Below are 25,801 nucleotides of genomic sequence, written 5' to 3' on the forward strand. Positions count from 1 at the left end.
GGTGCACCGCCCATAGTCTAGGTGCCACAGCCCTCGGGTCCCAGGATCCTGAGCTGCGTGGACTCGGCGCCCACCACCCAGCAGGCTCTGGGGCGACTCCGCACATGCGCCCTAAGACGTAGTGGCGACGCCAGCGGCGAATCCTCGCTTGTCGTCGTCGTGGAGTTAAGGCAGCAACGGTGTTCTCCCGCGCTTTTCTTGGGAGTCTCAGGTTAGATTTTTTTTAAAAAAATTGTCTTAATCTTGTTAGTATTTTCATTTGAGAGCGCTGCGAGTTTGAAGTTTCCGTGAGTCTAATCTTCAAAACTTGGTCCTCGCTGATTTGGACGGCTCACTAAATTGACCCTTTCCCCGACCTTGTGGAAAATTTTGAACTAGCTTCACCCCTCGCTCTGCCTGGTGCAGGGCCCCTGGAGAAGAGAATGGCCACCCACTCCGGTATTCTTGTCTGGGAAATCCCACGGACAGAGGAGCTTGGCGGTTGCGAAGAGTCGGACAAGACTGAGCAACTAACACTGGCTCTGCCTGGTTAAGGGATTCGGGTTCCAAACTGTTCCCAGCTCTTCTGCTTCCCGTCTGCAGTATACCCTGCTGGACGGACAAAGGCCTTGTAACTGCGGCCGCCGGGTACCTGTGGAGACTCCTTCAACAGGGACATTTGGGGTAAAAAGTGTCGGAGCGTCCTTGTCCCACCCCTGTGACCCAGGCAACTGTCTTGACAGAATTTGTCCGTTCCTAAATGTGACCGTCTTCCCTTGGTGTGTAATTGGGGTGCCACTATTATTTTATACAAAGTGTTAGCCGCTCAGCCGTGTCTGACTCTGCAACCCTTTGAACAGTAGCCCACCAGGCTCCTGTGTCCGTGAAATTCCCCAGGCAAGAATACTGGAGTGGGTAGCCATTCCCTTCTCCAGGGGATCTTCCCGACCCAGGGATAAAACGCCGGTCTCCTGCATTGCAGGCAGATTCTTTACTGTCTGAGGCACAAGAGAAGACTTATTTTATACAATAATAACTAATTTTGATATGTTCAGGATATTGCTGCCTAGTCTGGATTAGTTAAACTCCAGTGACAGTAGACACTATATTGAAAAATAATGGAATAGAAGCATAGCATTGAGTAGTATTTACATTAATAGGTGAGTTGTTTAATTGGTGATAAAGTTTGCTTTTATATAGATTTTCAGTCTTCATAATGTCAACTACTTGAATGAATTAGATTAGTTTCTATTTAATAGTATAGGTTACTTGTCTTTTTTTAGTCAAGGCAACACAGGTAAAGAATCTGAGAAATCAGCATATATGAAAACCTAAAAATGTAACTTAAAACATTTTGCATTAAAGAATGACTAAAATTAGTGCCTGGACTTTTTATATCTGCCAAGTGTGAGAAGTGATACTAAAATATTCCAGCAAACTATGAATGGGTAATACATTTTGATTTTTGTTTAGGTATTGAGAAATGGCAAAAAGCACTAATTTAATTTTTATCTGAACTTTGTAAATGTTCCTAAACCTTTTTTTTTTTTTGCATGAACATATTATTTTAACTTATAAGTGAGATGTGGAACTACCTGTGTCTTTAACTTTTTCCTTAAAAAGTTTTTTCGTGGCCTTAGCAGTGGTTTATACAAAGGAGCACAATATTGTTGGGTGGCTGAAATCAATATTATATATTGATTGTAATACAAAAGCATAATAAAAGGTTTATTATTTTGTCTTAGTAAAATAAAAACATGTTTCATTTATTTTTTTATCTATTTATTTAATTTTACTGCAAATTGACTTTTTCATTTATCCCTTTTTAGGATTCTTTTCAGCATCTAAAGACTTAATTATCTATTATGTCTTTGTGTGAAGACATGCTTCTTTGTAATTATCGCAAGTGTCGTGTCAAACTCTCTGGTTATGCATGGGTCACTGCCTGCTCTCATATATTCTGTGATCAGCATGGTAGTGGTGAGTTTAGTCGTTCACCAGCTATCTGCCCTGCCTGCAACAGTACTCTTTCTGGAAAGCTAGATATTGTCCGCACAGAACTCAGTCCATCAGAGGAATATAAAGCCATGGTATTGGCGGGACTTAGACCAGAGATTGTGTTGGACATCAGCTCCCGAGCGCTGGCCTTCTGGACATACCAGGTTAGTGCTTAGGCTAGTTTCTCTGGAGAGTATGCTTTCAGGCATATGTGAATGCTTCTAAAATTTTTCCTTCACTGTGTTTGTATTTGTTTTTTAATAAATGTATGGAAAATGTTGTTTTTAATTTTCTTTTTTGCAAAAGTAATGTTTAGTGTTGAAAATCCAAAAGGAAGAAAATAAAAATAATCCATAATTCCATCACTCAGAGATAACCAGTCTTGATACTTATATTTGTATATTACTAGATTTTCCTGTGTACAAATATATATTTATATATATTTTGGCTATACCAAAATAGGGTAATACCACAGATATCATTTTTGTGGCCAGGTAAATCGACAATAGATTATGCCTGTTATGAGTATTTTATTAAATATTAAAAAATTAGCCATTCTATAATCATAATTTTAATGGTTATAATGTATCAAAGTTTATTTCCAAGTTATTAAAATGCTGGGATGAGTACTGTTATCATTAAATTCATATCCTTAATTTTTTGCTAATTTAAACACCTGAAAGTGAAACATTTCAAAGTTTTAAAAATTGTAGTATTAAAAATTGCCCTCCAGTTAGATCATGTCAGTTTGTGTTCCCTTAAGAAATGTGGAGGGTGCTTGTTCACCATACATTCTGCTCACCAATTAGGTATGGTTACAGTAGAATCTCATTGCTCTCTAAATATGCATTTGTTGGATGACCTTTAGATGAATACATTTTCCTGTATTTTAAATATATTTTTCTTTTATTAATTGTCTTTTATTTTACTTCAGTTGCTGTAGTTTTTCCCCCACTGATTTATAAGAATTCTCTCTATACGTATACTTAACTCAGATGTTGCAAGAAATTTTTTTCACTTTTGTTAGTCTTCATTGATTTTTTTTGACATACAGAGGTTTAAAATTTTTTTGTGTTTGATGAAATCATAATTTTAATGATTGAATTGTATCATAAATTGTAAGTTATTTAAAAAATGCTATAATGAGCATTCTTATCTTCAAATTCATATCCTTATTTTCTTTTTTGATTTCTGCCTTTGGCTTCTTTTTAGAAAGACTTATCTGTGGAGAACTTTAATCAGGTCCTTGAGTATAATAGTGTTATATATGCAACTATAATAATGCTTCTAAAAGGTCTGTTTGTCATCTGTCAAGTAAATATTTTCATTATATTTTTCTAGGTAAAATGTTCCTCTTATATGCTCCTATATCTTCTTATGCTTACCTTTGTTGTATTATTTATGCTATATTGTAATTACTTATATATTTGCTCATCTTTTCTAGTTAGAGTTCTTTAGGTCATGTTTTGATTCCTGTGTATCTTTGGGTCCTCAGTGACCATCATAGTTACTGGTCTTAAGTCTCAGTAAATACTTATTGACTTAAATGAATAGACACTCTATCTTAAAGTAGATCCCAGTTTGGGGGTAGTATTGATTGACCATGAACATGTGATATTGTTGTAAAGTCTATCCTTAAAGTCATTGTGACCTTAGTATTTTGCTCGCTGTTGCCCCGAGACTGCTCTTAGTCACTTGCCTGTTGGCCTTTCCAACTTGGCCTCTTGCTTCCACAAATCTAGCAAGAGAGAGAGTATGCTAGTAAGAGAAACTCTATATTCCTATGTCATGTACTGATGAAGCGATACCCTGTCATTCTTCCTGTATTCTAGTCACAGGTCCTGTCTAGATCAAGGGGAGGATATAAGTGTCAGAAGGCAGGGATAATTGGGGACTGTTTTATAATATGTTCTCCACACTATGGATTACTTGAAATATAATGTTAGATTTCATGGAAACCTTTGGTCTACATGTCACTTGTTGAGGTTAAACAAATATTCACATTTTTTGTTGGTGTAATTGTCATGCTTTGAGAGTATTCCTTCATTTTTTTTCTATGCATTTAGTGACATAGTGTATTATTTTCCATAATAATTATTCTTTTGTACATCCTAATTTCTTCTTAATCTGGTTCTAAACTTTAAAGTAATAACATTCCAGTATGTGTGTCTTTCTTTTCTTTCTGTGTTTGTATAAAGTTAAAATAAACAACTTTGCATTTATTACGTTAAATCTTTTCTCTCTTGGGACAGGTACACCAGGAGCGTCTCTATCAAGAATACAATTTCAGCAAGGCAGAGGGCCATCTGAAACAGATGGAGAAGATATATACTCAGCAAATACAGAGCAAGGATGTAGAATTGACCTCTATGAAAGGGGAGGTCACCTCCATGAAGAAAGTGCTAGAAGAATATAAGAAAAAGTTCAGTGACATTTCTGAGAAACTTATGGAGCGAAATCGCCAGTATCAAAAGCTCCAAGGCCTCTATGATAGCCTTAGGCTACGAAATATCAGTATTGCTAACCAAGACAGTACTCTTGAACCATCTATGATTGCACAGTCTGGTGTTTTTGGCTTCCCATTAGGTAAGGAAGGACATGTAATATCCAGTATCGGTTGTTTAAATTAGTGATGTTTCACACTGTGCCCTGCATAGTTCCATGCAGTTAGTGGAGACTCCAGAGGCCTAGAGTGGTAGTAGTAGTGGTAGGCTCTAGGTTCTTCATCTGTGTCTCGATCAGCATATCCTTACTTTTATCTGTTTTCTTTGCTTACATTTTTAATTACATCTTCAATTTATTTGAACAGAGAGTAAATAATTCCAAAATTAAAGCTGGAAAATTTCCACTTCAAATGAAAAGCTATTTAGTTGCAGTAATAATAATAATATTAGCTGCCATTTATTAATTCCTTATTAAGTATTAGAAACTGTTATAATTTCACATGTGTTTGTGTCATTTACAAAACTTTATGAGGTAGGTGTTTATTATCATGCCTATATTACAGATGAGAAAGCTGAGGAACAGAAAGGTTAAGTAAATTGGTCAAGGTCACAGAGCTATTTTCAGAACCCATATTCTTGTAACTATTTGCTATCCTGTGAGAAGACCATGTTTTAGTTTCTTTCACATGACAGTACTGATTGCACAGTTCTTAAGTTATTATTGGTTGTTCTTCTGTTTATTCATTCAAAAGTTTATCAAATATTTATCAAGCATGTTTCATGTGCCAGGCTGCTGGAAAACTTTTTGGGCAATGGGGATGTAAGGATTATCCAGATAGGATTTCCGCCTCCTGGAAATATACAGTCTAGCTTTTCTACTTGTCAGATGGCAGTGAATCTCTTCCTGAGTTCTCTCCTTTATACCACTCTTGATATAACAGAACCTAATAGTTTTTACTATGCTATTAATATACTTTTTTGACACACAAAAAAGTGAAAATTCTTGAGATGAACTTTTATTTGAGCTGGATTTTTATAAAACCTCTTTTTTTGAATTTTATTGTTGAGGAGAAGATGATTTCCTAGAAAAGGCATGAAGTAATGAGATGAAGAATATCAGATAGGAGAACTGAAACAAAAATAAGTTTCAACTTAGCTTTCAGTTAATCAGATGATTTAGTCAATCAAAGTATTATTGTGTATAGGCATTATAGATATTCTTATTTTTTTCTTGTGACTATCCACATTTATTTCAGTTTCTTCCATTTTTACCAGTTCTTAACTGTTCCTTTTTTTGCACACACTTATCTTTTTCCTTTCACCTCTTGCTACCATTGTTGGCTTGAAGTAGATATAGTCAGTATTCTCCTTTAGTTATATAACTAAAGCCAAGGATGGGTTCAGTGGAAGTGAAAGTTGCTCAGTCATGTCCGACTCTTGGCAACTCCATGGACTATACAGCTCATGGAATTCTCCAGGCCAGAATACTGGAGTCGGTAGCCTTTCCCTGCTCCAGAGGATCTTCCCAACCCAGGGGTCGAACCCAGATCTCCCGCATTGCAGGCAGATTCTTTACCCGCTGAGCCTCAAGGGAAGTCCCAGTGGAAAATGCTTATTTTATCAGATCTATTGTATAATTTTCTTAAGGATGTGCTAATTGATCTTGGGACATGAATATGTGCCAGGTTTTCATGGTAGTCATATATTTTCCAGCACGCTTATAGAAATTCTAAAAAAGAAATTTGTTCTTAAAGAACCTGGGACAAAAGTTACACACACACATGGATATATATGATATTCCTTGGAAGTAGATTAATAGATAATGAGTAAAATTATGATACTGTAAATTCTAGCTCTACAAAAGTATTTCACTGTTAAATTACTTTTGGTGATGAGGTAATGGCTATCACTGGAAATTGCACACAAAAGAAGGTAACATACATATACTGTGGTAAGGGGAGGAGGCCATCTTTTCTTTATCCAAGGTTTGTGTTTTACGCATGTCATAAGTGTTGAGTTCTGTTAAAATATTATTGAATGACTTTGTTTTTTTAATCCAAAAGATCTGTAAGGAAATAGATACTTAAGTTTTTCCCTTATTTTTCTCCTAGGGAACAACTCCAAGTTTCCTTTGGACAGTACACCAGTTCGAAATCGGGGTGGTGGAGATGGAGATTTTCAGTTCAGACCATTTTTTGTGGGTTCTCCCATAGCACCTGAACCTGCCAACAGCTTTTTTAGTTTTGCCTCCCCAAATCATGAATTAGAGCAGCAGCCAGTCTCTAGCAGGGCCTTTAAAGTAAAAAGAATTTAGTTGACCTCACAGAATTTTCTCTGTTCACTTTCAGTGATTTCATTTAGTAAATAATCTTTGTTTCATGTAGGAGTCACCAGCCTTTTCTTCACATTTCCAGCTTGTAAGAGATTAAGTGGCAGTGGGCGGGGGGTGGCTTCAGGTTTCCTTTTCAGTTTCTTTTATTTGAGGCATAAGCATTTTAAACTCAATTTTAGGGTGAACTGTTGAGTTTTCACTGGTAGCAAAAAGCTTACAGTATTTTTGGGTGTTTGTAAATCACCATTTGTTTATGTTTGAGCTATTTCTGGCTGAGCCATATGTTTAAGTATACTGTATAAGCACCTCTGTTTTATGTCTACATGTCAGTTTGGGTTCTGGAACATATGTTCCTTTACATGTTTTTTGTTGTTGTTGCATTTGACAGTATGTTTATGTGAAAATTTTGGTTTCAGGAAATGGTGAGTGAGCCTGTAGCTTGTTATTTGGAAACACACATTTATTTGTTATATTTAATATAGTTGCCCATGTATGAACTTGTTTGGAGGTGTCATATCAGTGAATGAAGGTACAATTTGATGCATGTATGTTTAGTTCCTATTTCTATTTAAAAGTAATTCACATCGATAAAGTTATGTTGAAAGTTGACTTTTTGTCATTTAAGATAAAATTACTTCTTTACTTTTTTGCTATCTGTTGCCCTGGATCTACTTATTTAGGGATGTACTTCTACTGTAGAAAACTTGCCAATATGTTGTTGATCTCGAGATTATAGTAATTAAAATACTTTTAACGATTTATTCCTTGTTTTTCTTTATTAAATAGTGGTCATTTCTAACTACTATCACAGTAAAATATAGAACCAATAAAGAAATTTGAAGGATACTTTCAGTAACTTTACATCCTATTAGAGGAGGCAAGACTTGAAATCATACTGGTTGAGGAGCCAGAACATCAGGAATCTAGTTATTTTTTCCCCCATATATTAGTTGTACAAGTTTAAGTTTAAACTTTCAGGGCCTTTGTTTCTACATCTGTGATGTAAGGGGTTGAATTAAATTATCCTTACAGCCTTTTCTAACTCTTAGATTTTATGATTTATTGTTACTGGCTTGGGAAGAACTGCCATGGAATTACCTAAATTCCAAGTTCCATTGTTTTTTAGGTAATAAAAGTCTTACTGAAATCATTTGTGTGTATTTTTTATTTAGTCATTGTAGAAAGGCAAGTAAATACCCTTGCTTTACCTAATTTAATAGCAACCAAGTAACATTTTCTTCTTTAAGGGTATAGAATATCAAATCTCTTAAAAAATAATTTTTATAGTACCCCAAAGTTAAAATGGTATCTGAGAAAGAGGATGAAAAAATCTTTACTTAAAAGCTCAAAAACACCCCCTTTCTATTTCATTGCTAATTACACAGATTTTATAGGTTGCAGAGTTTTTTCTTCCCTATGAAGTTTTAAAATTTGTTGAAAAGTGATTTGAAGAAATAATTTTTGTACATTCATGATTTCTGTCCTGAACCTTTGCTTCCTTTGTTGGGTTCACAGAATCAATTTGAAGTATAAGTAAGCTATAATTAAAACTAAAGAAAATCTCTGCTGGACTATTACATGCTACTTTTTAAAAATTGCATTCTACTTTTAAAAAATTTAATAAGAGTTTAATACATTCACATGATACAAATTCCAAAGGTACAAAAAATTCATAGAGTGAAAACTCTTGCCTTTCACTCCTATTCCTGAACAGCAGTTAGTCTTGTAGTGTCTTGTGTCTCATGCAGAAATAGTCTATGTGGAAGAAAATCCTTTTTCTTTTTTTTAAATTATGTTTGTTTTTGAATAGGTAGTACATTTACATGACAAGCATTCAAAAGTGTACACGATGAGAAGAATGTTCTTTTCCTAGACAGCTCTCAGTCCCCCTATTTCCCTCTTCAGACACAGTCAATTGTTTCTTAAATACCCTTTGGGATGTAGTTTATTAATATATAAACATTATTAGTGTACTGATACATACGTGTGTGTGCTGTGTCCAACTCTTTGTGACCCCATGGACTAGCCTACCAGGCTCTTCACACACACGCACGTGCACACACACACACACACACTACCCAGGGATCCAGCGTGCCCGCGCGTACCACACACAACTATTAGTGTATTAGTGATGGCTTTCTTAATACCATCCCAAGTGTAGTCGATTTATTAGGATAGTGTTTTCAAAATTATAAAATTCCTCCGATAAAATCACTGTAAAGTTTGGAAAACATTCAGGCAAGTTACCTTACCACTGTACTACATTTCCTTCAAAATTTTAAACATAACACAGGCACCCAACCCACTTTCTTAGCCTGCTTTTTTCCTGGGGTATTATAATCTTGGTATAAACAAATAGGAATATACGAAACAATAATACGCAGGTACTTAATCTGAGAACATTTTGTCTGCAGGACCTGGAAAAGACAAATTTATGAATTTGAAAGTGATTGCAGACCATTTCCTCTGGGCTATAGGCATTGCAGGCGGATTCTTTACCGTCTGAGCCTCCAGGGAAATCCACTTAGCACAGTTAGGTTTGGAGCTGCGTGCTTCCTTGAAAACCAGCTCTTTCACTCAGGTGCCGTAAGCCTCCAGAGCTCTAGATGTCGCTGTGGCTCCATCGTGAGGATGGGTATGCGTCTCTGTGGTTTTAAGTCGGGTTCGGAGAAGCTGGGAAATGATGGCTGTTGAAGAGGAAGAAGTCAAGGAGGTCTTGCAGAAATTGCAGGTGGGGCCATAGATTAAAATACATATCTGCTTTTGTTACTTGGGAAGAAATAGAGAGCCCAGTTTATGCACTGCCTGCGAATTTCTTGACACATACCCGACGCTACTTGTGTCCCCGTGGTTACTATAACAACTCCCGAAGGTGCAGCCGCGACGGGCTAGAGGAGCCCCACCCCCACCCCACCCCCGCCCCCGGCCAAGCGACAGGCGCAGCCAGTTTATTGGGATCCCGTGGTGCTGACCCGACTGCAGTCAGTTTCAGTCCTGCGGGGAAGAGGATTTATTGCTTCTAACTTTATTCCTGTACATTGTTGGGAGGTTGTATTCTCCCCCTCCCCCCATTCACCCATAACAAATAGCAAGCATGCACGTGAGTTTGGCAGATCTGCAGGAGCTATTTACCTATTGCTTGTAGTTTTGATTCCTACAAAGACCATTTCTTCAGTACTTTCATGCTTTCAAATTGGCAACTATCACAGTAATGGCTTGCACCGCATGCATTCTGGTACTCTCCTTAGAATTTAACAGTTTTGATTTTTTTGTGTACTCCACAATTACAGTTTGGGGTCTAATGCAGAAGGCGCCAGACTCCACTCAGTTCACAGTTGACTGTGGTAACTGGGACAGTCTTGTACATGGAATTGCTTGATTCTTTCCTTTTAATAACCCAAGATTTTTCTTAAATCTCAGAAACTGAGTTTTTTTTGTATTCTAAGGCAGCCTGAAATGTACTCAGAAACTGAGTTTTTTGTATTCTAAGGCAGCCTGAAATGTAAATGTTAGACTTATGACAGGTTTGTAACTTTCTTAAAGGCTTCTACAGCAAGTTTAAACATTGATGAGATTTCTTTGTTTCTTTAGTAGATTACACTAATAACACTTTATTTAGAGTGTGAGCTTTACCTCACATCTGGTTGACTTGGGTGTAATTCTTTTCCCTAGTGTGACTGTCTGAAATCAGAGATTCTCAAATCTAGCGCTGTTTTACAAACATTGTGTAGGTACGTTTGTATATTTATAGAAAAAACCTGAAAAGGTAAACTAAGCCATGGTTATCTCTGAGGTTACTGGGATGATCGTGAGGAATTTTTTACCCTGCATATTTCACATGTACCTATTTGAATTTTAACAACATATATATATTGATTTTTGCCAGGACAAAAGTTATTAAAAGTGTTCACTGTAGCAAAACAAACCAACAAAGCCAAACAATTTCTTGTATGTTTTCTATTACAAATAAAAACAAACAATAAGACCGTCTCTATAATTCTTAATATGTAGCTATGCTGACTGCATGATGAAAGGAAATGGGTTGTAATATTTGCTGAGAGCTGTCTTTTCCTGCTCGTATTTGTGGTAGATGCCCTAAGCAGCTAGGTAGAGGATACCTGGGGTATCTTGGGGGTGGGTGGGGAAGGGGCAAGGATGGAATGGGAGAATGGAGTAGAGAGAGGAAAAGGATGGTGATGTTGCTATTCATGGGAATGGTGGTAAACTTTATTTCATTGTTATAGACATTTTAGGTTAGAAGGAATATATTAAAGGATTTTTCTCGAAGTGTATTTTACAGGTTATTTTTATTAAAGTCATGCAGAGTGCTTGTTAAAATGCAGAATTTTGAGTTCTGCTAAAACCACTAACATCAGAATCTCTGTAGGCTGGGTCCTGGAAATAATACAATAAAACTTGAAAAGCACTGTTACCGAAGGAGATGATCTAACTTCATCATTCTGGGTAGAATTTTAATTTCAAATAAGTACTGTGGAGAAAAGTAAGAGTGTGATTTAACAGTGGGGTGGAGGAGGAAGGAGTTACTTTAGTTTGGGTAGTCAGGGAAAACCTCTCTGTGAAATTGGTGTTTGAACTGAGACCAAAATAATGAAGAGGAATGAGCCATGCAAAGGTCTGGAGAAAGAATGTCCAGGCAGAGGGAACAGCATATGTGTAGGCAGGACTGAGAGTGGATTTGAGGACCTGGATGAAAGCCAGTGTGGCTTGAATAGTGTAGGAGAGTGGTAAGAAGTGAAGTTTGTGGCAGGATGAATGGTGGGAGGTCAGATCTTACAGTCTTCTAGGTCATAATAAGGAGTTGGATTTTATTCTGTCTGCAGTGGAAAACTATCTGAGGGTTTGTGACATGACCTCCATTTCTGTAAGGCCACTCCAGCTATAGTGAGGAGAATGGGAAAGAGGAGAAGCAGAACGACCAGTTAAGAAGATATTGAAATAGTTCAGGCAAGTAATGATGCTGATTTAGTTGAGGAGACTCATAGTGACATGGAGACTGGTGGATGGATTTGGGATGTGATGCAGAGGTAGTTGGTAAGACTTGGTGGGATTGGATTATACCTTTCTACTGCTGTTTTGTTTTAGGAGAGAATAGATAATGGAAAAGCTTTGACTGATGTCCCAGGAAGACTCAAACAGAGATATTTAAAGAGGAAGGAGAACATTTACTTGGAAAGAATGCAAGCGGGCCAGAGGATGACTTGACAAAAACTAAACAAACAAAAAACACAAATATCTAAAGAAACAAAACTGCAAAAATACAAAATTTATCAAGCTTAAATTGGCCTGTTTGTCATAGAGAACAGCTCTCACATGTTTGTCATATTCACAAATGTCACAGATTTTCAGATATTGGCATAGGAAAAATCAGGGGTAAGGGATTATTATCGTTAGAAAGTCCAGTTTCAAGGGTAAATTTCAAAATTTTATACTTTAGGTATAAAGTACTAGATAGGATGATCTTATTAACTTTGTTTTATCTCAAGGTGCAAAGCATTTCCTCTCTCCCGACTAAGGTATGTGAAGTGCTTAATCGTATCGGGAGCTCTGCTGGGTCTAAGAGGAGAGACTGTCATCATGGTACAGATTGACTTGGGACAGTGTGAGAGTGGGCTGAACAACTTTCCTTCCCTATCTGCAACCTGCCTCTTGTGTCATTCCTAGGTGAGGTAGAGGATCAGCATTTCTACGCCAAAAGTTGATATGGCTAGCCAATCTCAAAGTTTACTTGTCTGGTATCCTCTCCACTTAATGGAGACCATTCTTATAATGGTCTCATTCTTATATCCCTAGGAACTGGTGGATCAGCTGTATTCATTTCGAGAGTGCTATTTCGAGACACATAGTGTTGAGCATGCTGGGAGGAAGCAACAAGATGTGCGGGAAGAGATGGAGAAGACCCTGCAGCAGATGGAGGAAGTAGTGGGTATGAGTCCCAAAAGAACGCACAACCCACTGTTCCTCATTGAAATGTGATGGAGCTTTGCTCTCTCTGTAGACTCTTTGGTATCCTGTTTGTGGCTGCTACAAGTTAGTACAACATAATATTTCTTCTAAGGTGCCTGTTCAGTATGGCAGCCTTTCCGTTCCCTAAACTCCATTTCCAAATGCTGTGAAATGAAAAAGAGCATACTTATTGCTTGATTACTGTTGCAGTAATCTTCTTAACTGACCTTTCTGCCTCTTAATTTCTTTTACTTCCAAATCTACTTAAATAATGACCATGGCCATTATCTTTCTAAATAATTGCTTCATGAATTTAATCTCATCTCTTGTCTGCCCCTTTGCTCAAGTATCTTCAAAGATTCCTACTCTTGACTGGTTGAGTTCTAAACCAGTCCTTTGTTATTCAAGTCTTCATTGTCTTGACTATTTTTCCACTACCCTTATCTCTGACTACCTACTTACAGAGGAGCCATTTGTTTCATTCAGGTTGAACCATCCATCCTCCCATGAACATGCCACTTGTATTTCTCCTTTCTGCTTCTTTGTCTTTGTTTACATCATTTTTCTCCCTGGAGTGTCTTGTCTTTTCTCCTTTTCACTTTGTAAAGTCCATTCATTGGATGTGTGGCATATGCTCTTTTTCATTGTGTTTTAATTTTCCATGGATAGACATTGTCCTCTCCACTAGATTGTAAGCCCCTCAAAGGTAGGGATAATGCTTTCTTTGTTACCTTGTTTTCTAACGTAATAGTCTGCATGTGGTAGGTTTTCAATAAATTGTTTGTTCATGAAGATTTTCCTTAATTATTTGATTGCTAGAACTGGCATAGGGTGATTCCTTGAAAGTACCCTGGTCTCACCTGTAAAACTGTCTGGATTTCCTTTATCTTTTCCCTTCCTCCCAGGTTCTGTCCAGGGCAATGCACAGGTTCTGATGTTGACTGGGAAGGCACTGAATGTGACTCCTGACTATAGCCCCAAGGCTGAGGAGCTTCTGTCAAAGGCTGTGAAGCTGGAGCCCAAGCTGGTAGAAGCCTGGAACCAGCTGGGTGAGGTGTACTGGAAGAAAGGGGATGTTGCAGCTGCCCATACCTGCTTTTCAGGAGCCCTCACCCATGTGAGCTGCCCACTATGCCCTCAGAAAACACAGATGGGGAGGATGGGATTTCTCTAGTTTTGTGAGTTTCCCTAGGCCGTGAATACTGAGTAGAACTGCATGGGAACTAGGAGAACAGAATCAGAAGAGGGAAGAAAGGATAGGGGAGCAGACTTGGATGAGGAAGAAGATGATGGGACCAGGTTCAGAGGTAGATGAGAAGTGAAGAAAAGTAACCAAGTTGATCCTTGTAGATGGGAGTCTTAGATATAGATGGCAGTAAGAATTAAGATGAAAAATTAGAAGCCTGAGATAAAATAGATCTGGAAAGGAGAAATAGAACCATGAAGGTTAAGTATATGGCTTCTCCATTTGCAGTGCAAGAACAAAGTCTCCCTTCAAAACCTGTCAATGGTGCTTCGCCAGCTGCGGACTGACTCTGGAGATGAACATTCTCGCCATGTCATGGACAGTGTCCGACAGGCTAAGTTGGCTGTGCAGATGGACATCCTTGATGGCCGCTCCTGGTGTGAGTGCTTTCAAAAGATCTCCAGCAGGTTCCTAGAGCAGTGGTTCTCAACTGTGGCTGCACACCAGGATCATCTGGAGCCCATCTGTTGAGTCTGACTCTTAAGTGTGAAGCCAGGGCATCTTTGCTTTGAAGGAGCCCGAAAGGTATTTTGGTGAACCACTATTCTAGTACCTCTTGGACCTTTGTATTGAAGAGAGGAGGCTTATGTTTCCTATAAGCAAAGCGGGGCTTTTGTGCAGTCTCCTGTTGTTTCTCCTTTGGGTTCATGTTTGCCTCTTTATCCCAGAGGAATTTTGGGCATACCCTGAGTATAGTGTCATCACTGGTTTGTTTCAGATGTGGGGCCTTTCATCCAGACTTTTGAGCACCCTCAAAACCAAAATAGTTATACTTAGCACTTGGGCTCTGAGATGATCTATCACTGTGTTTCTCAGTTTTTTTCTCTGCCCTCCCACCCCCACTTAGGAGGCACAGGATGGCTAGAGTTGGTTGGAGTTGGATATTTCCCTTCTTCCATATGGAAGGCTGGAGCTAGCTGGAATTGGTTATTTCCCTTCCTTAGATCAGTTACCTTCTGATAATACCTTAGCAGGTTAGGCTCCGGTTAACTAGTTTCTCCTGAGGGCACTTGTTAAGAATGGACTGTTCAGGAGTTCCTGGTGGCCTAGTGGTTAGGATCCCAGGCTTTTACTGCTGTGGCCCAGGTTCAGTCCCTAGTTGGGGAACTGAGATCCCTCAAGCCATGTAGTGTGGCCAAAAAAACCCACACAAACAACAACAACAAAAAGAATGGCGTGCTCTGGCATATTTCAAAAAAGTTTCTTTGTCCCCTCCCTTTGCTAGAAGTATGAAGGTGTTCTTCGATATTTGCTCTGGGAATCTGGTTGAGTTGTTGGAAGTAAATCTTACAATATTGTTGGGGGTCACTTATGACTGGTACCCCTGGAGTTTTTAACTCCCAGGCTTGTCCACAGTGAGGCTCCAGAATTCATCAATTTCAGTTCAGGTTTTCCTACCCCAGCACTGTTGCCGTAGTAGCTCCTGAGTTTCTGCTAAGTGATAACTCCCTGTATTCACCTCTGTCTATCTGATTTTGTAGCAGTGGTTTGCCCATATTGTCCCCTTTATTACGCATCCAAGAGGAGTTGTGGATTTTGTAGTCTGTTCTTTTTTACTTGTTAGGATTGAGTGGTGACTTTAAGCTCCTTACATGCCGAACCAGGAGTCTGTGTTTCTCTTTCAGATATTCTGGGGAATGCCTATCTTTCTCTTTACTTCAATACTGGCCAGAACCCTAAGATCTCCCAGCAAGCCCTCAGCGCTTATGCCCAAGCAGTAAGTATTTATCCAGTCACCCAGGCTGGATATATAGAGGCAGCAACAGAAGCAAGAATGTTGTTCAGTCTTCTTTGTGGAGTTTTAGCAAGCAGCATGGGGAGTGTTTGCTGGCATCTGATAAGTGTGGTTTTGCGAAGCCAGTCCTGCAGAGGTGAGGTATTACTTCCTATAACTTGAGTATTAGCAATTGCTTGCAGTGTTTGCCTCAGTGCGAGGTAGCTATTTGAGCTGTCTAGATTTCTTACATGGGCATGTGTAACCAAATCACAGAGCCCATCCCAATATGTTCATCTTTTTGAATGGGAAAAAAGTATATGTTAAAATAATGTTTATTAATATATATATACACATGTTTTTAAAAGATTAAAACTCTGCTACTTAAGTATAAATTAAACAGTATCCCCAGGTTAACCATTAAATAGTATGAATCTGGATTTCCCACAGGATAAAATAGAAAATAGCATGTAGTCCATTCTACATTATATCCTAGGGATTAATTCACTGGAGCTTATGCTTTGTCTTAGGTTTTCAGGCTGTTTATATGAATATCCACTTGTAGGGGTTTCCTTCAGGCTTTGAGTGCATGACTGCTCATTGTCAACAAGGTTTACGTTGGCCTCCTGAGTACTTTTTATTTAGACTTCGTATTCACCTTCTTTTGTTTTCTCTTGACATAGAGACTTGCTTTTTAACTTATTTATTTTGCTCTGAGTGGCAGAATAAGGAATATAGCTACCTTATATTCATGTTTGCAGTTTAGGGACTGTTCTTTTTTCTTTCTTTTTTACCATCCCACAGAAACTTTATTTTTCACAAAACTGAATTGTGAAGCATAGATAACCATTTTTAATAAGCACAGTCAAATTTTTAATCACAGAATGTCTCCAAGAATTATAGCTTTAAAATATACAACCAATTTTTATATTTCAAAAATATCTCAACTCAAGTTAATTTCTTAAAAGGTACATTTCTCTTACTATTTGTTTGGCTTTACCCTGGTATACTCTGGTGCAGCCATATCCAGAAGCTGTGGGGACAGTTGTGTATACCATGCTCTTTCTGTCGCCTCTCTGCTGATGACTGTAGCTCACCTGGTAGGACTCACTCTCATGACAGAGGAACATGCAGTAATAAGATGGCTTTTTAAAATATGACAGAGACGGCTTCCTCACACACTGCGCTTCTCACTGTAGCCTTAACAGTGGCGTTAACTCAACCCAACTTGTTTAGTCAGCAGGTTTGGTTTTTATTCAATCAGGGACCTTTTTAGGCAGAAGTATTTTGTTTTACTCTGATTTCTTAATCTGGTAACTGCTTACATTTTAAGGTATAATATGATGCACTCCTTTAAAATTTTATATTTGGCTTCTGCTAAATAATTGCTTTTAACTCTTAATTTCTTCATCAGACCTGCATTTTTAAACATATTTGAACCAGTCACTTAAATAATGTTAATTCATGTTGTTTGTGCTTTTGCAGTGTGCCAGACAGTGAATAGAATTAAAAAAAAGTAAAGTGATCATAGCCATGAAGATAGCTGCAGATACATTGGTCTGTACTGTCATATGGTTTCTGGCCATCTATTTAAATTAGCGAATCAGAATTTGGCTTTCTCTGTGTGTTTTAAGGGAGCTTAGATGTTGTAACATGATTCTGTTTGTGTCTGAAGCTGGACTCATGGGCAGAGGAAATGTGTTAAATAAGCATCATTTGTTTTCTAGATTTTCTTCATTTATATTAGCATCTCATTAATTAAAATTTTTTATCAGATATTAGTCACATATCACTTGTATCTTTATACTATTACATGGGTAAATTATAATCATATTTTAAAGTTCCATGCACATACAAAGCCCTTACATCCTTGAGGTTTCAGGGACTGTGTAATATGTTCCACACAAGCATTTACTGTATAATAGTGTGGGTATAGGAAACAATTTGACAAGCAAAAACTTAAATTTTTCCAAGGAGAGGAAGTTTAGGACATGTTGTATATGGCCATCCTTAAAACTGAGACAAGAGCCACTGATAGTCTTCTTATTCCACCATAGGAGAAGGTTGACAGGGCAGCTTCCAGCAATCCTGATCTTCATCTGAACAGGGCAACGGTAAAAACAAAAAGAAATTATCATTTATATTGGGGAGTGGTCATCTGAAAGTCAAATACCTAAGCTATCTAGGTCTTAGCCTGTGAGGATAACTGAGTATTCATAGGGGCAAAGTTGGGTACTAACTGCTAGAGGAAAGCCAAATTATTTCTGGGAAAAGCTTGCTTAGTTTGACTAAAGTATCCGGAGGGAAAGGGAAGGGGGCTGAGTTGGTGGGAGGGTGGATAGAGGAGGGGGGGCGCAGTTTACAAGACTTACCTGAAATGTTCATTGTAAACAGAAAAACAGAATCACCCAATATATGCAACTTAACTGTTTTAGAGTTTGGAAGTTAGCTTCTTTGAAATGATTTCACCTTTGAGGTTGTGATCACACTGGCCAGGAAAAAGGGTATAAGGTATTACCAGCTCTTTATGCAGTTTATTTGTAGAACAGGAAAACAACTGAGAATGTTTATAGAATAGGAAAACAGTTGGGAACAGGAAAACAGTTTATTTCTCTAGATTCCTAGCCCACTGTGCTAGCCCACTTCTGCATAGTTTGTGTTAAACATACTTATAATTGGGAGGGTTTTTGTTACTTCTTGTGCAGTTACATAAATATGAGGAGAATTTTGGTGAGGCCCTGGAGGGCTTCTCTCGGGCTGCAGCGCTGGACCCTGCCTGGCCAGAGCCCTGGCAACGAGAGCAACAGCTCCTGGATTTCCTGACTAGATTAACCAGCCTCCTTGAGACCAAGGTAAAGATGTCTGAAGACTGAATCCTACTTTTTTATTCTGCCGTAGGTCAATGAAATAGTAGGCCTCGGTAGTAGTGACCCTATAGAAGTGTGTAGGTGGTGGGGAGGACTAGACTCTCAGGGAGAGTGATCAGTTTCCAGCTTCTTACTGGTTTCCTTTTCCTTTGCAGGGAAAGGTGAAGACCAAAAAGTTACAGAGCATGCTGGGAAGCTTGCGCCCAGCCCACCTAGGCCCTTGTGGTGATGGGCGCTATCAGTCAGCCTCGGGGCAGAAGGTGACTCTGGAGCGCAAGCCCCTGAGTGCTCTGCAGTCCGGAGTAAATAGTGGAGCTGTGGTCCTGGGAAAGGTGGTGTTCAGCCTTACCACGGAGGAGAAAGTCCCCTTGTGAGTTTCTGTCGCCTTTTCTCTTTTAATCCTTTTAAACTAGTTGCTCTCATTTCCTGGCCTTGCTCTGAAACTTGAAGATAATTGTTAGTGGTCAGAGATCAGTGAGTTCTCTTTCCCTTCTGCGACTGTCCCAAGAGACATTGTATTGTCTAAGTATATGTCTGACAATCTCTCTGTAGATTCTGTTACCACCCACTTTTTCCCTGAGTTTGGTGTTCTGTCGACTCTTAACATCTGAAGCTGAAATTTGACAGCTACATTTTTTTTTTTTTATAAGATAGGGAATCTTTTTATAAGATGGAAACCTTAAAATTCTCCTACCTCTTTGTGTTTTCATGATCATAGAAGGAGAAAGAATTCTAAATCCTGTTTGGATTTAGGTATGCCTAAGCAGTTCTGGAAGATGAGCTTTGAGTTTGAATTTAAGGCCTGTTGGAGAGATTCTCTCAGATGTTATTCAACAAATATTCATTGAGCATCTGCTATATGTGTTGTAGGGAGTTAAAAAAAATGTAACACAGCCAAGTGAAGGGTTCTTACAGTTGAGCAGAGGAAATGAGTTAAGAATATTCATTTAGAAAATTTTAACTTTTGAAAAATGAGGGTTCAGTCCGTGCCATCATTCCTCAGTCCTTTGGTCACTTCCCGATCCCTGATTGACTGGTTTCCTTTTTCTGTTTTCTGCTGAAACTTTTTTGTTTCTGGGATCACCAGTGTTTGATCCAGTAGCTTTTATTACATGGCTCCTCAGCATTCTGACTTCTCTGTCGCTATTGCTTTTCAAATTCCTTCTGCTTCATTCAAACTAAAATACAGCTCCTACTATATACCTGATTTTCCTCCATGACATTTTCGTGGTGTGTGTGTTTGAAGAATTGAAGAACAGGAAGATGGTTGAGAAAAGTTCAGTTACTAGAGCAGACCTTAAAGTTAAGAGGAATGAGGAAGAAGTATAAACAAAAGTAGGTTTAGGGGCCCTGGAACAAATATTTTGCTACTCTTTGGTTTCTCTTTTTCTGCCTAATTTCTAAATGTTAAGTTCGAGGTAGACTCTGTTTTTGTTTTTTTCCTCTTTCTCTACCAGGATGGCAAATAGATGCCAACTTTGATCACTTGGCAGTGGCTGCATGACTTACTGTTTAGAAGGATTCTGAGGCTTTTTCACCAGGAGAGGATTGCAGCGTTTGCTGTGAATTCGAGTGTGCCAAGTGAGCATGAGCACTGATTCCTCACCGTCTCATTTATAGGTCGTCTCCTTTGGTGATGTCATATAAACCCAAGGCTTTGGCTGCCTCCTCTATGCTTACAGGTCCAGCTCCAGCCCAAGTCTTAATTCCAAGTTTTGGATTCCTGTATTCAGCTGCTTCTGGGCTTTGATAAAATCTCTAACTCACTATATTCAGAATTACTTATGTCATCTTTCTCTGTCAATCTGCTTCACCTCCCTGAATTCTTTGTCAATCAAGGGTATCACCTCTAGTCAGTCACTTAATTAAGACTTCTGGAAGTTGTTCTAAACTTCTCCATTCTCTTGCCTTGAGGCAGTCGCCAAGACCAATAGATATACCTTTTAGTCCCTACTTCTTTGTGTCTGCTAATTTAATTCAGCCTCAGCACTTCTCCAGATAAGTCTCGCTATTCCCTGTTTTTCCTCCAGTGTTCCACAGTGTGGAGAAGTATGCCCCACATACAGATTTGACCATTGCTGTTTCTTATTTAAAATCTCTTACTGGTATTGTGTAACTTTTGGGATGAAGTTTTAATTCCTTAGTTCAGCACACAAAGCCTTTTATGATTTTTTCCCTGTCTGCTGTCCTCTGTCATTTTTCCTCTTGTACGTTTTATTCCAACCTTAGCTTTGTTTTGTAGGTTTCAGAACAGCTATTTTCATGCCTCTGTCTTTACACACAATTATTGTACCTGGATAATCTTTTTGCTGCTTCTTGATATAGATTACATTTTTTCCCCTAATATTCTATTATAAAAATTTTCAAACATACAGCAAAATTGAAAGAATTTTACAGTGAACATTTGTATACTTATATTCTACTATTCATATTTTATTATACTTAGCTTATCACATATTTGTCTATTCCCTTATTCATCTGTTGATCTCTTATTTTTGGTGCATTTCAAAGTAATTGCAGACATTAGTATGCATTCAGCATGCAGTCATTAACTAGAGTTCAGTATTTGTTTATAGTTCTCTTCTTTTTATGTAAAATTTGCATACAATGAAATGTGAAAATCTTAGTGTACATTCCTAACTTTTGACAAATGGATATTTTCATATAACCCAGATGCCTATAGAGAACAATACCACCACCTCAGGAAGTTCTCTCATGTTCCTTTCTTGTCAAGCCCTATTCCCTTCCCTGTAGAGTTTTTTTTTTTATTTCTACTGAGGATTAATTTTCCTGTTTCAACCCAGGTAGTTTTTCATTCCTGAAGATTCAGTTTGAGGGTCTTGTCTAAATGGAAACCTTCCTGGGTTTCCATTGATTTAGACATTTCTCCTCTGGGCCCCCACAGCCCAACCTTTGGCTTCACTGAATTCAGCACAAGGAAAGAGCTTTTCTGGAACCTTTTGCAATTGTACTGTAAGTGATGGTTTAATTGTCTGACATCCACTAGACTAATAAAGTCATTCATAGCTGGGTTGATGTCTCACTGCTAAGCACAGTGGCTGACACCTGATAGGTATTCAGTGAAAGTTTGTGGAATTAAGTAAATTGACAGTGATGGTTAGAGAGTTTGATATTGTGAGAGTTAAATTGGTACAGCAGGAATACTGTTCTGCTGTAACATTTTGAGCTAATTCAGTATTAATATTTGTTGAAGGCTTCAGTGTACATGTTTCCCAGGTTCTTGAGAAAGTGACAGATTGATGCGTCTTATGGATGTTTTTTAAAGATATATATCTAAGACAAATGAGCCCTCAGATATACATGGTGAATGATGGTACCTGCTGTAGGATTTCTAAGGAAGTAACTATGAAAGCATTTGTTTATTTTGCTGGTATTATTAAAATCACTGTTTCTGCTTTTCTTTGCTGCTCACTCCTTTTTTCCCGCCCCCCCCACCCCTCCCTCTTAACCCATCTTAACTTGGCAGTACATTTGGCCTGGTAGATTCAGATGGACCTTGCTATGCAGTTATGGTGTATAATATGGTGCAGAGCTGGGGAGTACTCATTGGGGACTCTGTAGCCATCCCTGAGCCTAACCTTCGTCTTCACCGAATTCAGCACAAGGGAAAGGTGAGTGATGGCTAGGATTCTTCCTCAGCTCATAGGCTCTCAAAATGGGACTAAGTTTACCTCTTATAAAACATATATATGTAAGGTAATGCATATATATTTGTGCATGTGTTGTATAATATCCTATTTCTACACACATATATGTAATTATTTTCTACTAAAAGCTAGATTATTATTATTATTATTATTTTTTGGTTTTTCTTTACTAAAAAACTACTGGTAAACAGAGAATTTTAAAAATGGACTGAAGATAGAAAGAGAAATATATATGATATCACATGTGGAATCTAAAAAAACTGAACTTGTGAAAACAGTAGATGGTGGAATTGGGGAGGTTTTGTTTAAGGATACAAGCTTTCAACCAGTAGATAAATAAGTCCTGGAGACCTAATGCATAGCATAGTGATTATAGACAATAATATGGCATTATAAACTTCAAAGTTGCCAAGAGACTAGATCTTAGTTGTTCCCACCATAAAAAAGAAATGGTAATTATGTGACATGATAGAAGTGTTAGCTAATACAGTGCTGGTAATCACATTGCAATATATAAATATATCAAATTAACCCATTACATTGTATACTTTCAACTTACATAATGTTATATGCCAATTATTTCAATAAAAATAAATTTTTAAAAATAGACTGAAATATTCTCATTCACATGTAATTGCTGTTAACAGTTTGGTATGTAAACCTGTAGTCTCTTCTTTTCATAAAAATATACACACATCTGTATGTATATTTTAAATTATGAGTGGAATATTATATGCAGATGTTTGTGAACATTTCCTTTAGCTTTCCATATTCTACAACTTTTTTTGACTTAAGACAGAGGAGCTGATGATAATGAGGATAGTAAAAATTGACTGAACACTTAAAGTTGACTCTAGACACTGTATTTAGAGTTTTACTGCCTGCACTGGCTCATTTAATCCTCATAAAACTCTACAAGAACAGGTGTTTAACCACTTTTTCAAACCATTTAGATCTAGGGTCAGCAAATTATGGCTGATTGACCAAATCTGGCTCATTGCCTGTTTCTAGATGACTTGTGAGCCCAAAATGGTTTCTATATGTTTCAATGAAAACAATGTAAAGAATAATAATTTATGGTATGTGAAAATTACAGGAAATTAAGATTTCAGTGTTTGTAATTAAATTTTTTTGAAACAAAGTATGCTTATTTGTTTACTGTTATCTGTGGCTACTTTGGGGGTTTCCCAAGTGGCTCAGTGGTAAAAAACCTGCCTGCCAGTGCAGGAGATGGAGGAGTTTCAGTTTGATCCTTGAGTTTGGAAGATCCCCTTGAGGAGGGCATGGCAACCCACTCCAGTATTCTTGCCAGGGAAATCCCATGGACAGAGGAGCCTGGTGGGCTACAGTCCTTGGGGTCACAAAGTCAGGCACGACTGAGCACGCATGTGGCTGCTTTTACACTATAGTGTCAGTGTTGAAGGGTTCTGGGACAGAGACCATATGACCCACAAAGCCTAAAATACTTACTATTTGACTTTTTATAAAAAAATTTGCTGACCCCAGATCTAGATTATTTATAATTTTTCTTTATTCTGAAAGTACCATAGTAAATATTTTTATCTGCACATATCCATGATTATTACATAAGTTTAATTAATTGACTAAAGAACTAAAATGAGTTTCTAAGGTAAAATCTTAGTTTCAAAGCTTATGCAGTCTATAACATTTGATATATACTGCCAAACTAGTGTTTGGAAGGTTCTACCAGTTAATACCAACAGTGAATGTAGTTGTATTTCTTTGCAATTCTGTGTAGAAATCTTTGAAAAACTATTTGCTGATTTTTCATGAAAAGGATAGCATCAGTATGCTTTGGCTTTGGTTTCTTGATTATTGGTGAGGTTGAAAATTATATTAATATGTTTATTGACTTTATAATCCTTTATAAATTTTTTGGGGGGGGGTCATTTGCTCATGTTCCTGTTAGGATGTTTCAAAAAACTGCTTTATGAGAATCTCTTAACTTTGACTTAAAAAGAACCTCCTTTACACTCCAAGTGGAACAGTATATTTTGGATAAAGATCTTTTAGCAACATGTTTTACAACTTAAAGTACATTTGAACTGATAAAGTGAGCTGATATCTTCTTTTATTAAGAGAATGTTTAAAACCTACCTTCTGCTAATTCCTCTTTATATAAAAGGAGAAGTCAATCTATATTTGGCAGATTAGTTTATAGCCTAACAAACACATGATCTACGAGTTCCTCAGACTTTCCATTGGCTCTGGATTGGCCACTGTGTGTATTTAGTTATAATTGTTGATAAACACTCTGGGAAGGGCAGATTTTCTAGAGCCAGTGGGACTCTTTTCGTTGGGCATTGCCAGGATCCTGTCCTTTTTGAATTAGAGAATTGTCCCTTTTTTTTTTCTTCAATTTTTATTAGAGTATAGTTGATTTACAATGTTGTGTTAGTTTTGGGTGTACAGCAAAGTGTTAACAGTTATATATGTACATATATCCACTTGTCCCCTTCTTGTAATAACAGTACTGGCAATCTACCTGCCCCAGATATTCCTTTTGAAGATTGAAAACTTTGGGAAAATTGCATTCTCTATGTAAGCTCAGGTTTGTTTAATGTGAGATGGAGGTAAGGGGTGTATCTACTGAAGAAGGTAGAAAGGAGGGGAAGAAAGTCAGTATGGTATATCCCTATGCAGGAGTTTCTTGCATCCTAGGATCTGTAATTATTTCCTGTATATTTGTCTTTTCCAGGACTATTCCTTTTCCAGTGTTCGTGTGGAGACGCCCCTCCTGCTGGTGGTGAATGGGAAGCCTCAGGGCTCCAGCAGCCAGGCTGCTGCCACAGTGGCATCGAGACCACAGTGTGAATGACCCTCCTTGGATTGCATGCTGAAGAGAGAATGGAGGCAAGGAGATAAGCTCAAGGGCACTCGGCAGCTCCATCAGCCACTTTTAGTAACACAGCTGGAATTGGGGAGATGTTTTAGATGACAATTTTCCTTCCTCTGCCCTGTAAGACACTTGTGTCTTGTATTACGTTTCAGCTCTCTCTTGGGCCACACATGTTCGTGGTATATCTCTCCTGCCTCTTTCCTTGTTCTTCTATGTTTTCGCAAAGAGCGTGGAATTGGTAGAAGGGTTGGGACCTTGTCATGGGATAGAGTCCCCAAGTTTCACCTTCTTGCCTCCTTCCTGAGCCTCATGTGTATATATCATTGCAGTATTTATTGCTGGGAGGGGGCTTAATTTTTTAATGACTTAGTTTTTGAGCAATTTTTATTTTATTTTTATTTTAAAATTTAGGTCCTTCCCCTTCTTTGGGGCTGGAACAGAATTAAATTTGTTTGGAAAAAAAAATATTGTGTAGTTTGGCTTGTTTCGTTCTCTCCAGGCTTGAGTCCTTGGTTTTAGGATCACTTCAATCCATTAGAGCAATACCCCTCCCCCACTTTTTTCTTTATACAAAAGAGTTTATTTTTCTTTCAGTTAAAAGAAATCTGGCAATAGGCAGCTCAGGGCAGGAATGGCAGTTCCATGAAGTCATTGTGAACCAACTTTCTTCCGTTTCCCTATTCTGTCATCCTCAGGAGTGGTCCTTATCATGTCCAACATGACAGCAGT

The 25,801-nt window shown here is 38.0% G+C and overlaps 2 protein-coding genes across 4 annotated transcripts; both read left to right on the forward strand.

Moving 5' to 3' along the window:
- The first annotated feature begins 108 nt into the window (after positions 1-108).
- CCNB1IP1 (cyclin B1 interacting protein 1) lies at positions 109-7,512 on the forward strand. The gene is made up of 4 exons (XM_081506963.1): positions 109-211; positions 1,809-2,141; positions 4,230-4,563; positions 6,533-7,512. Exons 2-4 carry the CDS (start codon positions 1,845-1,847, stop codon positions 6,733-6,735), a joined length of 834 nt encoding a protein of 277 aa, XP_081363089.1. The 5' UTR covers positions 109-211; positions 1,809-1,844; the 3' UTR covers positions 6,736-7,512.
- A 1,910-nt stretch (positions 7,513-9,422) lies between these two features.
- TTC5 (tetratricopeptide repeat domain 5) lies at positions 9,423-25,537 on the forward strand. 3 transcript variants are annotated; one of them, XR_014058683.1, is made up of 10 exons: positions 9,423-9,484; positions 12,565-12,697; positions 13,623-13,834; positions 14,192-14,342; positions 15,589-15,680; positions 17,735-17,791; positions 18,383-18,529; positions 18,700-18,914; positions 22,049-22,176; positions 24,932-25,537. XR_014058683.1 is itself a non-coding variant. In XM_081506960.1 (10 exons), the coding sequence occupies exons 1-10, from the start codon at positions 9,434-9,436 to the stop codon at positions 25,049-25,051; spliced, it is 1,323 nt and encodes a 440-aa protein (XP_081363086.1). In that variant the 5' UTR covers positions 9,423-9,433; the 3' UTR covers positions 25,052-25,537. The 3 variants fall into 3 exon arrangements, 2 of the variants coding, with proteins under 2 accessions (XP_081363086.1, XP_081363087.1); XM_081506960.1 differs by having other exon boundaries at positions 22,032-22,176; XM_081506961.1 differs by lacking the exon at positions 17,735-17,791 and having other exon boundaries at positions 22,032-22,176.
- Positions 25,538-25,801: the final 264 nt, after the last annotated feature.

The sequence above is a fragment of the Giraffa tippelskirchi genome, chromosome 7 (genome assembly GCF_054371585.1).
Source record: "Giraffa tippelskirchi isolate mGirTip1 chromosome 7, T2T-mGirTip1v1.2.pri, whole genome shotgun sequence".
NCBI classification, from domain to species: Eukaryota; Metazoa; Chordata; class Mammalia; order Artiodactyla; family Giraffidae; genus Giraffa; species Giraffa tippelskirchi.